This window comes from Lissotriton helveticus, chromosome 11 (genome assembly GCF_964261635.1).
Source record: "Lissotriton helveticus chromosome 11, aLisHel1.1, whole genome shotgun sequence".
Lineage (NCBI taxonomy): Eukaryota > Metazoa > Chordata > Amphibia > Caudata > Salamandridae > Lissotriton > Lissotriton helveticus.
In genome coordinates this window covers 582987235-583004948 of record NC_136072.1, presented here as the reverse complement: position 1 = coordinate 583004948, position 17714 = coordinate 582987235, and the positions used below count along the sequence as shown (strand labels likewise).

At 46.5% G+C, this 17714-nt stretch overlaps 1 protein-coding gene across 1 annotated transcript in view; it reads right to left on the bottom strand.

The window, feature by feature from the left end:
• The window catches only part of DMTN (dematin actin binding protein), a 229450-nt gene that overhangs the window by 20767 nt on the left and 190969 nt on the right, over positions 1 to 17714 (bottom strand). Inside the window, exon 16 of the mRNA XM_078666358.1 lies at positions 16482 to 16562. Coding sequence (XP_078522484.1) covers positions 16482 to 16562 — 81 coding nt within the window. The remainder of the gene's footprint in view (positions 1 to 16481; positions 16563 to 17714) is intronic.

The window sequence follows — 17714 nt, the reverse complement described above, 5'->3', positions numbered from 1 at the left end:
ATAATGTTACTAACCCAGTAAGAATCTGTTCTTGGCATGTAGAGCTGTAGATTCACATGCGCCCACCCGACTCCCCGGGTACCTATACCTGTTGCAGTTTTCTTACTTTACGTACATACGCATGGGCATCTCTATTCTACACTTACCAACTCCATTCTCAGCCTCTGCAGGAAAACCATCTAACAATGGAGTAGATGCCCATGCACACTATCACCGAAAGGAGGAGTCAACCACCTTGTGACTGGAAAGACTTCTTCAAAGAAAAACAACTTGCAGACATCAGGGCCCAACACTAGATGCCAGGAGTATGCAAAGCATGGCAATGTATAGCTCTACATGCCAAGAACAGATGCTTACTGGGTAAGTAACATTATCCTTATGGGTGGCGTCAGACGTCCAATACGATTGAAAGGAACACATGAAGAAGGTATAAATATTGACAAAAATGACATTTGCTTGTAAGACCTATACAAGAAGTATGACTAGAATTTGGTTTGTAGTATTTCCGAAGGAAAATTGAGGAGATTGTGTCATGTTACATAGAAGTTAATCCTTAAGAATAAAAGAAGAAGAATCAGGCTTATAGGAAAGGGTTTCATATGTTTTTAACTTGCTCTATCAGATCTCAAAGGGCACTAGTTTGCAAACATGGACAGGATGTATGACCTCAGCTACTAATAAACCTAATTCTTAAACATATTTGTAAAGTCCAAACTGGGTTAATATGTTAAGATTTTTTTTTATTAGTAAGAATTCCGATCATATTCATTCATGTCCCATGTTGCTAGCCCCTAGTACTGGCAAGATACTTACATCCCAGTTTTGGTACATGCTGAAGTTTCAATTGATGGCATGGTGAAAAGATCTAAGCCTTACTTCAGAGTTGAAAACATTGGCACAGATCACACAGATGGGATTTATAATATAGAACTATTTAAACAAGCACTGGCAATGCTAGTGTGTATGGTGTTAGGTGCCAGCCTTTTGGCTTTGTCAATGTTTTGTTGTGCACGGCTAAAAGCAAAAGTATTTTTGGTCTCAAAAGCAAACATTGCCAAAGTAGTCCCTGGCTCTTGTGAAAGGATAGAATGCCAACTATGACAGTGATGTAAGCCAATGACTTAAATGGGCTAACTCACTGCAGAATGCTGTATGCTGTAGCGGGCAGAACTAGAATGTGAAAGACATTGCAACAGGCCAGCCGATGGATGAAGTGAGTTGACCTATAAGTAAGTATAAAATACATATAAGTTTAGCAAAATCAAAAGGTCTAAGCTATGGTACTCAAAGAATAGGCCGGGGGACTGCAAGCGGCCCTCCTGACCTTCACAGCTGAATGACTACACAGAGCTGCTGTTTAATTCAGAAAGCACTAAACATTCAAAAATATATAAAATAAACGGGAAAACATTTATTTACTTGCTAACTGAATTCAAAGAAAATGAGTAATTAAAGTGTCCCGCAAAATTAATTGAGGAACACCTTAATTTTTCAATATATCTTGCAATAAACATGTAAAAAAAATGAGTCTCTTCAAAATTCAAAAAGGTATTTAATTAACATGCTGAAGAAACATTACACCTTAGTACATCAAAATAGATATGAGCATTCATAGATATTTTATTTAAAACTGATCGTTTTAAAAAATGAGTGTAGAAATATTCATGCCTCCTCACACTCCGACAACAATGCCAATAGTGGAGGAGGAGCTACGCTACGAATCAAGATGGCCGCATAAGCTCCCGGCTCCACCGACCTCCGCCAGCAGCTCGATTATCCTGTCTTTCATCCTGACCTTACACCTGATTTTCTTGTTTATGAAGGTCTACAGCTTCCAAAGATACAATCCCGAGATTTCTATCTTATCGGCTGACGAAGATACGCCGTGTTTCATTTCTCGGCCTACCACCGTGTGGAAGCCGGGGCCTCGATTTCTGGACTACCCGAGTCAGAGTTGAACAACATCGGCCGTGAGACCTGGACTGAGCCCGGTCTCCCGAAGAGTGCCTGAATTGTTGATTTTCCTGACGATCCTTTGAACGATCCACGCCCGGGACACGCCATCGTGCCACGCCGACTGCTGTGGTGGGGGCCCGGTGCCCGGAGACCTTGTTGCCCCCTCGGGGTCGACGGGCTGGGGTCCTCTCTGGCGGCAACGGTGTGTTCTGTACGACGAGGAGCGCCCGTTATTTGTGATCGGATTTGCGTGGCCTGTGACTCCGGAGCAGCCGGCCTCCGGGGTTCGAGTCCGGCTCTGTCTCCTACTGAGAGGGGATGGAGCGGACGGAGGGCGCGCCATCTCTACGGGCCGTTGTGGCCGCCATTGGGGCGCTCCATTCGCACACGGTCGCTGTGTTCCAGACACTGATGGTGAAAGTGGACGGTATCCTGGAACCTGAGGACGACGCCTCGTTTGGTTTCCAGCTGGAGATGGTACCAGCGGTGCATTGTGTCTCAGAGGTCGAGGTCCCTGTGCATACCCCGGAATTTATGAATCCTGACGGTCCCCTAGTACCGGCTAGCCAGCCCGTGCTTCTCGCTAACGTCTTTTGCCCGACCCTGCTGCCACCTAACACATCTATAGACGGTCTTCCATGTGGCTACGAGTTCCTTGTTGATGGTTTTGGATATTCGCTGTCTTTGGACACCTTTCCTAGTTCGAGCCGTGAACTTTTATCCTGTCTTCGATCCTCTTGTGCTGAACAGAACTTTTGTGGACGCTTTGCCTTTTCCAACAAAATGGCGGCTCGAATGCCAAAGACTCTTCTGACGGACCGTACTGGCCAGGGCTGAACTTTATCGCTGGGTTCCGATATAAGAGCTTTTCGTAATGCCGGGGTTGTACCTGTATTGTGATGGGAATTGGGTGGCTGTTGTTTATCCTCCCTTTACCGGTTTGTATACTTGCTAATATTGATTTTATCATGTATCCGGGTGGTCGCTGTTGGCGGGGGGTACGGGAGACCGGGAGTATGTTTGCTTTCTCCTCCTCTGCTTTTCTTTTCCCTTCCTTTAGGGTAGTTCTGGGGCGACAGGCACGCTGTTAGTGGGGTTAGGCCGTAGCCATTGCAGGGGTGCAGGGTGGGGGGTTAGGGGTGGGGTTTCTTATTTTGCCTTTTTTATGTTCTATGGCCCCTTTTCTTTTCCCTTTTTCTTTTACAAGAGATGGGCTGTTAATCTTTCACGGATCCTCTATTGTTCGGGTGTTTTGCTGACTTCTTTATCCTGTGACATTATGGATGGGTCGTGTGGGTGGGATTGCTTTGCTTGATTCACAGATTGCTTATTTCCTGCTTCTGTTGTGTGTACCCGTGATGGGCCCTTTACTTCCTACAGTGATTATTGTTTGTTTATTTCCCCCCGCCTGGCCCTTATTCTGTATTTCATCGCGAAACACCTGATGTTTGTATTGCCTAATCTTGTCTTACTGTTAAATAAAAAAATATAAAAAAAAAAAAAAACAATGCCAATAGTGAACTTAGAGGCAAATCAGTTGCAATTTGGATCCCTCTGGGTTGCCAGGGTTGTTATACTAGCATGGAGAACTTCATACAATATTAAATCAAACACAAGAGGTTTGTACAACAAATGTCCTGAACTCCTATATTTCAAGGTGCTCAAAAATGTCATAATGAAGAAAAAGAAGGCAAAGTGTAATCAGGCAATTGCCTAGGATCAAACAATTGGGTCAAGTGGGAAGGCTGAACTTGATGCTAGGTTTCTAGTTCCACGTTGTGCAATTCTATTTCAATTCATTTCAATAATCAAGTTACTTCCTTTGAACACTTGCCTCCACCAAGGAAGAGATAGCAATCAGAAAGGCTTGCGGTAGAGATATAGCAATTCAGATACACAGTATTGTAAAATCTATGACTCTTCTATAGACAAGGGGCTTAATTTAGCGAGCAATATGGAAAAAAAACTCAGAATACCTCCATGACTCATTGACCATACCATGTATGTGATTTGCTTCCCCTACGCCCACCTTAACCCCCCTCCCCCCCCCCCACACACACACACAAAGCCCCACTACCACCGTTCTACCATTAATGTGGCCCTCTGGACACACAACAGACCATAGTCTGAAGCGCCTGGGAAATGCTTGCGAGTACCCAGAGCCTAGGCCAACGGCCGACCTAACGTGGTGAACCTGGAAATCAATTGAGCATTATCAGTTTAAATGTAGCAGTTAAAAAACAAATTATCCTGCACTGCCCTCTTTGGTCAACAGCTGCAACAGCAACTTCAAAGTTATAAGAAGCCTTCACAGGCAGGAAAAGGTTGATGTTCCATAGGAGCTACCACCGCTCACCAGGGATTTTGAGTCCATTAGGTCCACTGCATGTGGGGGGCACATATTGGATTTGCCCCTGCCCTGCAGTGGTGCTCTGCAGACCCTCTTGAGCCCTCGTGAGGAGATCGTCTGAGAAATAATTTGAGGCATGAGAGACAGAGATATTAGCAGTTCTGTGCGATTGACAAATTCAATCTCCATAGCAGTCAGTGCCTGCCATCTGGTGAGTGCTCTGCTCTGGGTGACTGAAAGAGCTCCCTTAACCTGTGCGAGTGACTTCCAAGGGTGCCCACATTAATTTGTGGAGAACGTGAATTTTTTTTCATCATCAGGTCAGGCTTTGACCCAGGGTTAGACAGAGAAAAGCAAAAGAGAGAGAAAGAAGCAGTCACAGCGTCATGACTCGTGGGTGGAGGGGTGGGAGGGTGATGTGAGGATTCCCTAGGGGTTCGCATGGGGGTAATTTACAAATAAAATAAACTTACCTTCTCGGGTCCCACATCGTCTCCGCGCCTGAACTGCTCTCCTGCTGTCCTGTCCCCAGCAGGAATAGGAAGCAGGCAGCCTCCCTCCCCTCCTCTAAGCCAATCACAACATTGCAATGGCAGCGTTATGATTGGTCAGGACGCCGACCAGCCAGGCACCTATGGGGAAGCCATTTTCTCCATGTAGGCTGGGGCAGAGTGCGTATGACTGGTTTGGTCAGCCCCAGTGTGCTGACCAAAGAGCCAGCACCCTCAGCAGTGGGCAAGCCACTCCTCCCATGCCATAGAGCAGACCCGCCCAACCACCCGCCCCCAACCAAACACTTCTGCTTTCTCGCAGTGTGAGAAGCAGAAACATAAAATGGTAGTTATACCATTTTATATTTCTGCTTCTCGCACTGCAAGAAACCAGTGGGGCGACGCTCCTCCGCCCTAGTGGAGGAGCCACGCCTGGAAAAAAGGAGCAAGAGAAAGATAGGATATTGTGACAAAAGGGAAAAGAAGGGATGAAACAGAACCTACAAGAGTGAGAGATGGAAAGATGGACTGTAAGGTGCTGGAAGAAAGAGACAAGGGGTGGAATCAAGACTAGGGTATTTTTGGTATTCAGAAGCCATGGCATTTGCCTTTTGGCAACGTCAGCGGTAGACTCCCATTGGAGCCATTAGTTTTATGTTTTTTTACCACTACTTTGGGTTACTCCCCATTTTTTATATTTAATAAGCTCTGCAAAATATGTCCAAACCTTAATACGTAAACTTCACTGGCAAACCTGTGTATATTAAATCAGTCCCACTGTCAGGAGGGAAACATGTCTTTTATCTCTTTGCATTAGTTAAAGTTAGGGCACACGCACTGCGCTTTCACACTACTTAATGGAGCAAGGGTGTTTTAAAGATTATTTTAGCTCGGTTCCGTGGTTAATGCAACAGGCACTACAAATGCAAAACTGAATATTTTATTATCTTATATAAAAGAATGATTCATCAGATCGTAAGTTTTATGACTAATAAGCTGTTCCCACAAACAGCAATTTGAACTCCACAAAACTTTCTATGTTAATGGATGGTTAATGTTCTCATTAAAGTAAATGCTTTAACTACAAAGTGCTTAACCGCTGCTTTCTAGCTTAATGTACTGTCTCTATGAAACCTTGCTCCTCCTTTAATTTAGCTTCACAAGTAAGAATATTAGAATTTTAGATATTTTATTTTAATCAAATCCCATTTAGAAAATGTAAAACTATGAACTTGTGGCATGGGTTTTTTAATTCAACGTTTTGTTATAATTCAGTTATGCTCAGAAAGTAAGTACATTGTAAATCTCCGTGTTTTCAAGAAGGTGTATATCAATAGTAATAGGGTTGAGAATTACCAGATGTTAAGTAGTATTCCAAGCCCCATTTCGAGTAGGCTGGGAAAGCCAGTGTCGGAAATACATATTTCAACAGGTCTCTCCTTTCCGGTTACCAGCCTGTCTGAGGTTTCTGGTTTGGTATGCAGAGTAACATGCTGGACTTGGAATTATTGGGTACAATATTGCATGTGGTTCTGATTCTAGGTCCGGCTGTCCAAACAGCCGCAGTCCGTGCAGGTAACAGCGGTGGGGCCGGGTAAGGGGGGATTTCGAGGGATGATGCTCAGGGAAAATTAAGGATTTATTTTATTTCCCCTCTGCATCGTCCCTTGAAATCCCCCCTTAATCGACCCCACCGCTACTTCTGCTTACAGCTGTAGGAAAATGTGCAGGGAAACATATTGGTTTCATCACATGGGTTCCATTACCCGCTAAAACTCAAAATCAGGTGGGTCTGTATCTCCAGCGGGTTTACCATTCCAACCGACACAAAATTATGGTCTTGACTGTGTTGGATATATTGTTCGGATGTTCTGATGTTCACTTTAAAGTGGTCATTTTTTGTCATTTTTGTGATGAACTTATGTTCCTCTTTTACCGTTATGGGTATTTAGAGTCATTATTTAAATTGCTCTTGTACAGTAGTCTGTATTTTGGGTTCATAGTTTGTGATTTTAAAATATTGTTTTGGGTAAGCCTTTACTAATCCAAAGTGTTAAGTATTCTTCATGTACTTTTTGGGCTATATACGTATTTGGCCTATCATAATTTTTCAATTCATTTCCTGGATTATTTTTAGATATTCAATATTTTTTAAAGTTAGTTGACTTTCCAGATTTCTGAAATATTTTGAAGGTGGGGCATATTCTTGGTGATTTCACTTCAGGTGGACTTTAAAATTCCTATTAACTAAAGCATTAATGATCTAAGTACTCCTGAGTCAATGTCTAGTATAATATCAGGTTCATTGATGCAGTTTACAATCCAGAAGTACATAGTTTGAAGAAGACCAATTAGTTGCTGCGAGATCTCGACACTTTAAAAAATGAATCTAATTGATGCCTTAAGGACTAGATCAACACAGTGTGTACCTATAGTCTGTGAAAAGTGTCAAAAAAGCAAAGTAAAGTGTGTCTCTCAAACTACCACAAATTAGTTTAAAGGAAAAGGGAAGGGCAAGGCATCCCTTAAGGATAAGATCCCTCACTCACCCGAAGGTGACATGCTTCATCATTGGGGTCCTCCTTACCAATGTTGAAACCCTAGTCAACATTGGGAGCTACTACTTCTGAAGGATTTAAGGAAGGAGCTCAGAGATGTTTTCAACGATGGAGGCTAGGATGGTAATCCCAAATGTGAGCTGTGGGGTGTAGTGAGGTGTGCAGCGCTGTGAGAAAAAGGTAAGTAATGGTTATTAAAACTGCCTAGGTCCAATCACAGATCAATACTTTATTAGTGTGTTGTGCCTGACAGGATTAAAAGAAAGAAAACAGCACAGTGGTATGGATTTAAAACCACTGTCACTCAATGGTCAACATGTTTCAGCCTCCAGATCACTATCCGTGTATCAATGGCTTTCTTCAGGACCAGATTATATACGTGATAATGCTGCTGCAATGTTCAATGTGAAGAAAATTTCATATAATAAAGGAAATTTATACAGAACCGGTATTCCTGCTTGTCTTTTTAGTCAGGTCATACCCAGGTATCTGCAAGAAATGCGTTACTTACCTGTAACAGCAGTTATCCAGTATTGGTGTCTTTCATAGATTCACATGCCTGAATCATTCCCCGTCGTCGAGACGGGAGCCTCCGGTATATAGAAAAGTAATGTCCTATAGACATACATAAAGAAAAATAGGCCTAAGGGCCTCACCTTAGTAGCCTATCCTTGTCCTTATGCAAAAAGGACCAAACTCTTAGAGCCAGCCAATCAGCTATCACCTCCCTCTAGAACCTTCCCTGCAGGAGCCTCAGTCTCTCAGATTTTCGTACGCACCAAGCTAGGTAGGCGTAATGCAGGTAGAGAGAAAGTGAGACCTTCCAGGGGAGGCGGGAGGGTTGCATGTGAATCTATGAAAGACACCAATACTGGATAACTGCTGTTACAGGTAAGTAACGCATTTCTTATCCAGTATTAGGGGTGTCTTTCATAGATTCACATGCCTGAATCAGAGTAGTTAGCAATACACTATGCACATCTTCGAAGCAATGATGCCATATAATCAGTTATATAATACACTTAGTATCATGCGACTGTAAGCATTAGGATACATCAACATAACCAAATAGAAGAGATGTGCATACCAGGATGGCGGGATGTAGGAAGGCTCACCTCACTGGAATAGATGTCGAAGCACCGCCTGACCCACTGCTGCGTCCTGCAGAAGCTCAACATCCAGGCAGTAGTGCCTGGCGAACGTATGCGGTGACTTCCACGTCGCTGCTCTGCATATGTCCAGAATCGGCACTCCAGCGAACAGCGCTGCTGATGTGGACATTGCTCTTGTGGAATGTGCATGAACCGTGGCATTCAACGGCCGGCCGGCCTTGTCATGGCAGAATGCTATCGCTGAAGAGATCCACCTAGATATACTCTGTTTCGTTAGAGGTAGACCAAGCCTTGGTCTACTGTAGGCCACAAAAAGTTGTGAAGACTTCCTGAAGTCTTTCGTCTTGTCCAAGTAAAACTTTATACACCTTTTGAGGTCTAAGGAGTGTAATGTTCTTTCTGCTGCAGTGGTAGGGTTTGCAAAGAAGGAACGTAGAACCACCGGCTCATTAAGGTGAAAGTCTGAAGGCACTTTCGGTATGAACTTGGGGTTCATCCTCAGCACCACTCTGTCCTGTTTAAATTGCAGAAATGGTTCCTGAATGGATAGAGCTTGTAACTCTCTGACTCTCCTGGCAGATGTTAGAGCGAGCAGAAGAGCCACCTTCCATGAGATGTACTTGATGGGCGCTCGATGAATGGGCTCAAAAGGATGCCTCATAAGTTGGGCGAGGACCAAATTTAGATGCCATGTAGGTGGAATCCTTCTAGGTCTCGGGTACGATCTATAGAGGCCTTTGAGGAACTGTTTAATAAGCCTGCTGGACCAAAGCGAAGGGGCCGTCGAGGACCTAGTGTATCGTGAAATCGAAGCCAAATGAACCTTTATAGATGCATGTGCCAACCCGGACTCCGCCAAGTGTAGAAGGTATGGCAAGATCTGTACAGGGGTGATCCGGAGAGGTGACAAGTTGTGATCCACGCACCATAAGCAAAACCGCTTCCATTTGAGGGAGTACGTTTTGTTGGTACTGTCCGCTCGTGCTTTCGCTAGGACCTCCCTTCAGTCCTGTGGGATGTCTAGATGACAGAATTCTCTGTGCTCAGGAGCCAGGCTGATAATCTGAGCGATGGTAGGTTCGGGTGTTGGATCTGTCCGTTGGACATAGTTAGCAGGTTCGGGTGCTGTTGCAGACGAATCGGAGGTCTGATGGAGAGGCGATGAAGGTCCGAGAACCAGTGCTGCCTCGGCCAGAACGGGGCAATGAGGATCAGGGTACAAGGTTCTGCCTTCATCTTCCTGAGGACCCTGGGAATCATCGGGAAGGGGGGAAAAGCGTACGCAAAGACGCCGAACCAACTGATGTAAAGGGCATTATCCGAGTGACCTTTGTTGGGAACGCCAACTTGCGTAGTTTGGGCATTTGGCGTTCTCCCTGGTGGCAAAGAGGTCGATCCTTGGGATTCCCCATTCTGAGAACACCTGGTCCAGTGTACCTTGGTTGAGCTCCCATTCGTGAGTGAGAGACGTCCGTCTGCTGAGAGCGTCTGCAATGGTATTGTCCTTGCCCGGGACATATTCCGCTTTGAGCGTGATCCCTTGGAGCACGAGCCAGTTCCAGATTCCTTGCGATTCGCGAGATAGAGTGAGCGAACGCGTCCCTCCCTGCTTGTTCAGGTAGTGCATCGTCGTGGTGTTGTCCGTCCTGACGAGCACCTGGGAGTTCTGGATACGTGGCAAAAAGGCCTTCAGTGCCAGGAAGACCGCTCGCAGTTCTAGAAGGTTTATGTGGAATTTCTTCTCCTGCTCCGACCATTTGCCGCTGACTTGGAGGTCCTGGAGGACCGCTCCCCAACCTTCCAGGGATGCATCCGTGGTGATCACCATAGGTGCTGCTGGGAGGAGGAAGGGTAGTCCTGTCGACAGATTCCTGTGATTCATCCACCATTGCAGGGTCTTGGACATCTGTGGTGTCATTCTCACCGTGTCGTCGAAAGAGCCTGTACTTTGAGTCCATTGGCAGGAGAGGGCTTCTTGCAATGGGCGCATCCTGAGGCGGCAGTGTGGGATGAGGAGGATACAGGACGACATCATGCCCAGTAGTGATTTGAAAGTTCGAACTTTTATGGTCTTTCTCGAAGCCATGGCCGTGGCCAGAGATACGATCTTGTGTTTCCGTTCCTTTGAAGGAAATGCTTTTACGCATTCTGTGTTCAAGGTCGCCCCCAGGAAGGAGATGCATCTGGTCGGGGTCATGCAGGATTTCTCGAGGTTGAGAGTTAATCCTAAGTGCAGAAAGAGATTGGTGCAGGCGTTTGAGGATGAGGTCGCGCCTGTCGCTGAGGGAGCTTTCACCAGCCAGTCGTCGAGGTAAGGGAAGGCCTGGTGACCCATTTGACGTAGGAAGGCTGCCACAGGAGAAAGGCACTTCGTGAAAATCCGCGGCGCGGATTTGAGGCCGAACGGCAGCACTTTGAATTGGTAGTGGCGTCCTGCCACCTCGAATCTTAGGAATTTTCTGTGCCCTTTGAGAATTGGGATGTGGTAGTAGGCATCCTGGAGATCTAGGGATGTCATGAAGTCTCCTCTTTCGAGGATGCCTAGTATTTCTTGGATCGTCACCATCCTGAACGACTGACTCTTTAGGAAAGAGTTGAGGGCTCTGAGGTCCAGTATGGGCCTCCACTTTTTCCCCTTTTTGCGAATAAGAAAGAAGCGGGAATAGAATCCCTGTCCTCTTTGAGACGAGGGGACCATCTCGATCGCTCCCTTCGTCAACATCGCAGATATTTCCAGGAGCAAAGGCCGCAGGTGTTTGTGTGGCAGTTTGCGTGGCGGTGTTGGAGGTGGGATGGTGATGAATTCCAGGGAATGGCCGAATCTTATTAGTTGTAGTACCCACCGATCTGTCGGTATGAGATGCCAATTGTGTAGGAAATGGGTCAACTTTCCTCCAATTTTGAATGAGGGAGATTGTGGCGGGACTGGCTGGAGCAATTGGTCACTGGCGTCCGCCAGTGCCCCTCCTCTGGTTCCTTCCACGGAAGTTCGATCTGCCATACGAAGATTGGCGACTCTGCTGTTGCTTCTGCGGGTACTGCGATTTGTTTTGGTATGAATATGAGGATCTATTCTGGAATGACCCCCTGTAGAAGGGTTGACCTCTGGACCTGTTGCCCCGAAAGGACTGGTTTCTAGCCTGCAGCGTACCCAGCGCTCTAGCCGTATCGGTGTCCTTTTTGATGTTCTGGAGCGCTTCATCAATTGTGGCTCCGAAAAGATGTTGGCCGTCAAAGGGTATGTCGTGCACCTTCGTTTGTATTTCTTGTCTAAATGAAGTAGCCTTAAGCCAGCCCTGGCGCCGCAGGACTGCAGCTCCAGCTAATTGGCGAAAGCCAGTCATGGCTCCATCAATGGCACAATCTATGATTTCCGCTGCCGAGGCTTGACCTTCTGAGAGCAGTGCCTTGACCTCTTCTTGCATAGTATCAGGTAGCTCCTCCAAATAAGGGACTATGTCTTCCCACAGTTGGCGATTATAACGTCCCAACAGAGCTATAGAGTTGGCGACTTTGATAGTCATGGCTGACGTAGTGGTAAACCATTTCCCGATGGTATCCAACTTCCTTCCCTCTTTGTCCGGTGGTGCTGACAAGGGAGAGGAAGGGTTGCGGGAATTCTTCTGAGCCGCCTGGGTCACCACTGAATCTGGTTTCGGGTGCCCATGGAAACAAACTGCCGCCTTGGTGGGAGCTTTGTATTTCTTGTCTAGCTGTGGAATCACCGCCGGTATGGAGGCCGGCGTAGCCATCAGTTTCTCTCCCTGGTCCCAGAGAAAGTCTATAATCGGAATTGCTTTAGTGACCTTTTTTGTTTGTTCTTTAAAATCATATAAGAAACATTCCGTTTTCGTTGATTCCATGTCCATGTGGAAACGCTTTGCTGCCCGTTCCACTAACTTATGGAACCCACCAATGTCCACTGGCGGAGAATCCGACTGGCGCGGTTGGGGTCAAGCTGGGGAGGGCGCGACATACTCGTCGTCGTCGTCCTGATCCGTGCGATCCTCAGGGACTTCGCCTTCTTCCATCTCCTCAGCTTCCTCCTCTGAGGATTCCACTACTTGAGGTGCGACTGCCTCATTGGAGGCCTGCGGAGGTGGTCGCGTCTGTCGTGGGGCTGCCGGTGGAGCAGATGTAGCCGGCGTTGGGCCCCTATCCTCAGCAGCCCGTGCCTCCGGGAAACGCTGCTTGTAGTCCTGGATGAGAAGTTTAAGGTCATCCACGATGGACACAGGAAGGCACACCATTGGGGTCACTTCCGTCTGTATATGCACCTGGAAAGAGTGTTCCTGGTAGGTAAACTCCTCTTGTTCCTCATCAGTGCTTTGGCATTTCACGTGTAGGTCGGAGATGGACATAGCTTGAGTCGTAATTTCCTCTTCCGATTCCTCACTCTGGAGAAAGTCAGAAGGTAAGTGGCTCTGCACTTTGCTTGGGGATGTCGTTTCCGGCGTGATCAGCTTCTTTGGCAGTTTGCGCGGTGGTGTCGGCGGGGGCTGCGTCCATGACGACGGTTCCACTAGTTTGGACTTCAGCCATGGTTCCGCATTGTCCCTGGTCGTAGACGACCCTGCCGTCGACGGTTTCGTCGTCGACGGCATGTTCTCCGTCGTCGGTGGTTCAAGCGACGAGATTTTCGTCGTCGTCGATGTTTTCGTTGACGACGCGGTCGTCGACGATGTCCTCGTCGGCGACGCACTCGTCGACGATTCATTCCTCGTCGACGATTCATTCCTCGTCGACGTATGATTGTAAGGAGGATACGGATCCTCCTGGTGGCATCATCTGATTGTAAGGAGGATACGGATCCTCCTTACAATCAGATGATGCCACCACAGCCTTTTTTAGGGTTTGGTTACAACAACCAAAGAGGCAGAAGAAGAGGATCGAAAACCAGAGTGAACTGGAATTCGCCCTTAATAACAACTCCGACGACATCAACAACAGGGACAGCGACGACGAGCGGCACCAACAAGTGATAGTGAATCTCAGTTCCTATGTACCTACCGAAGTAGAGATACGAGTACTGAAGAAAGGACTTGGTTTTGTGCCAAGCAATAAGGAAGATGCTTTCCAAACTCGGCAAGAATTAGCAGCCTTCTTCAGAAAGATCCGACTAAATGCCTTTTTCAAAAATAAAGATGCGGAACTTCCAGGCATTGTCAACACAGGACTACGTCCCAAGTCAACTTTTAATCCTCCGACTCATTTGACTCCAGCGCGCATCCTCGCATTTGAAAAAGCGGTGTTGCATGACTTTGATGGAATCATTAACAGCAGTCCGAGACAATTTCAGAACATGACCAGGTCTGAGAAAATTGCTTTACAAAATCTGTCTAACAACTCTGAGTTAGTGATCAAACCCGCTGACAAAGGGGGAGCGGTGGTACTCCTGGACAAAGATACCTACAGAAATGAGTGCCTACGACAATTGGGTGACACCAACTCGTACAGCAGAATATCCTTGGATCCTACCAAACGTCTAATCAATGAAATCTCAAAGAAAGTAGATGAGGCTAAAGAGAATAAGTGGATCACCGACCATGAGGCTTCCTATCTAGTAGTCAACACCCCGATAACACCCTACTTTTATGTATTGCCCAAAATACATAAGGACACTAGACCACCACCATCTCCCTACCCTCAGTTCAAATATTACCACATTCCCTCTGCACACCATGGACCAACACACAGGCATGCTTAAGACCATTACCTGGAATTAAGAACATCACTCAGCATACATAAATAAATCCCACTCACACACAGGAACATCTGTTGACAGACATAGGACCACCTGTCCAACTCACCAAGGGTCAGCACACATTTGAATCCAGGATTATCTACCAGTTTACCTAGGACATCTCCTATCATCTCATTGACCATTTATTGGAAAACCTAGGAAAATCCAACCATCACCATCCCATGCATAGCTAGGGCCATCCTGTGGCACACACAAAACACTAAGGGCTTCATTTTCAAATTTTTGATGCACAGCAGGGCAGCAGGCCTGTTGTGTTTCTAAAGAAATGGGCAGGAATGTGCTGTGTCTACAAGATACAGCACATTCCTGTCTTTCTTCCCTGCGCCAGTGCGCAAACAGCAGCCGAGCGCTAACGCAGACACCCTTGCGCCATGTTGCAGAGATCTGGGCCTATATCCATCGATTTTTATTTGCTAATCATGCCTTTCCAATTTGGACCCAGCCATATGCAAATCAGTCTTGACCCTGCGTCCAATGGGAACAGTTCAGCCCGAACTGCCAGGCCAGGTCCTCCCTGGACTGGAAACAAGCATCCTAGGACCAGTTTCGGGGTTTCACCCCTCATCAGCCAGGATAGCTTGAATTCAGTGGCATGGAGTGCATGGGACCCACGTCTGGGCATACCTGTCCCACTCGGGGTTATGAATGCAAAAAAAGCAATTGAGGGACCGAATGTAGAACAATGTCATACATTCACCCCTGTACAGAAATCTGGGCCTAAATCCATCGTTTTTTTGCTTACAATGCCTTTCCAGTTTGGACCCAGCCATATGCAAATCAATCTTGACCCTGTTTCCAATGGGAACAGTCCAGCCCGAACTGCCAGGCCAGGTCCTCCCTGGACTGGATAAAAGCATCCTAGGACCGGTTTCGGAGCTTCACCCCTCATAAGCCTGGGTAGCTTGACTCCAGTGGCATGTAGAACACAGGACCCATGTCTGCGCATACCCGTCCCACTCAGGGTGACAAATGCAAAAAGAACAATTGATTGACAGAATGCAGAACAATGTCATACATTCACCACAGTACAGAGATCTATGCCTAAATCCATCATTTTTTTGCTAACCATGCCTTTCCAGTTTGGGGCCAGCCATATGCAAATCAGTCTTGACCCTACGCCCAATGGGAACAGTCCAGCCCGAACTTCCAGGCCATGTCCTCCCTGGACTGGAAACAATCATCCTAGGACTGGTTTCGGGGCTACACCCCATATCAGCCAGGATAGCTTGACTTCAGTGGCTTGTAGAGCACAGGACCCAAATCTGGGCATACCCGTTCCCCTCGGGTGACAAATGCAAAAAGAAAATTGATTGACAGAATGCAGAACAATGTCATACATTCGCTCCAGTACAGAGATCTGGGCCTAAATCCATCGTTTTTTGCTAACCATGCCTTTCCATTTTGGGCCCAGCCATATGCAAATCAGTCTTGACCCTGCACCCAAAGGGAACTGTCCAGCCCGAACTGCAAGGACAGGTCCTCCCTGGACAAGAAACAAGCATCCTAGGAGCAGTTTCGGGGTTTCAACCCTCATCAGCCAGGATAGCTTGACTCCAGATGCATGGAGAGCACGGGACCCACATCTAGGCATATCAGTCCACCCCAGGGTGACAAATGCAAAAAGAATTCAGCACACATAGAAAGAGGAAAAAACAAGGAGAAATAAAAGTATTTCTCCTTGTTGTACCATTCATACGCCTCCCCTGGGGAGGCATAGGATTCTGACGCATTCCCAGATTTACGATTCCCCGTAAATCTGGAAATGCTTCAGATTCCATGGGTGTTGCATGGAAACACCCACAGCACACTTATGAAACACCCCTTTCACGCAGTGTTCTGCGGAAAAGGAGCACATATTTACAAGGCAATGAAAATCCACATGATGTGGCTTTGTGTGGTCTTGTAAATATGCTGTAGCACATTGCGCCACCAGAGCGTCAAATAAGTGACGCTATGGCCACGCAAAAGTGCAGCTAGGGGCCTTGTAAATGAGGCCCTAAGAAGGCAAACCTGGACTATCTAAAATCACTCATAGTACCATCTGTGGGCCATCCAGGACCATCCACTTCCTAATCAAAGAATATCTCCTAAGGACCATTCCCCTGGGGGCATCTGTTAAGCTTCCTAGGTCCATCCCATCAGCATTTCCAGGACCTACCCAGCAATGCACTTGTAGCCATTTCCTAGCACACTCAAGACTAAGACCTGGCCCACCAATGCCCACCTATGACCTACTAGCCCTCACCTTACCTCAAGTCTTGTTCTATCCACTCCAGGTGGGAGTTTAAGGCGCCCTCTGTTGGTCACCATTAGCATTTCATAGGGATAAATCTGTAAAGAGAAATTCGATTTATTTATTTGAAAAGTTTTATATAGCGCTGGCTAGACCTGGAGGTATCAGAGCGCTTTACATGAGGACGAACATTGTTTCACAGCATAGTTACAAGTTACATGAGTTACTGGAGCGAAGTTACATGCAAAACATGCAGTCCTTGTGCGACCTTCATCTTCCATTGCCATGTTTAACTCAACCTTGTTCTCCTATACTTCACTGAATATGTTCATAGTAGAATGTAACATCCTTCTAAAGTACATGGTCACCACTACTGCAGGAGATCCTAGGTGAGCAACTTCCTTCCTCGTACACAGCCGCATACACAGCCTTCTTACGTCACATTTTCTCTGTCAAACCACACTTTCACTTACAGGGCAGTCAATGACCCAATTCCTGCTCTCTAACCCCCCCCTGCTCCACTTTATTAATCAAAAGAAAATCTGCTCCAAACTTATCAACCCACATACACTGACCTTGCCTCCTGAACCAGACATTGCCCCTAACCAATGAAATCCTATGCTCAAAATTCCAGACGTGCCCATTTGATTGCAATATCTCTCTTGGCTAGAAGTAACCCCATGGCAATAAATTTCCGGACTCCCTTTGGGAATTTAATCACATAGCCCTGTAATGCAACCTCTGGAGTGTGTGTGATTTCCAAGTCAACCATTTCCACTAGTGTTTGAAAAATTGCTGCCCAAAAGGTCTTAATTTTACCACAGTTCCAGGAGAGATGTGCGAAGTCAGCGTGCAGGGACCCCCATTTCAAGCAACAGAGAGGTCTATCTGGGACAATCCTGTGCACTGTCTCGGGGGTAATGTATATTCTCCGCAGAAATTTAAAATGAATCAGCTTGTGGTGGCTGTTCAGGGAAACCTCCTTGGTCTGACTACAGGAAACAGACCATTGGTCTTCTATTTTGGTGTCATCAATTGAAATTATGTCAACACATACCCTGTACAGCTTGGAGATCAAATGTTCCCCCAAGCACTATCCAGTACTGCGGTGAGAGGAGCGAACGGCTCAGGTTCAGTTCTAAAGGTGGTTTTAAAGTGATACAGTGAGAGAGAAAACTCATTACATTGGCTTAGCCAACTATTGGACTGAAACGAGATATTTCTAAGCCAAGTACCAACACACCAAACAC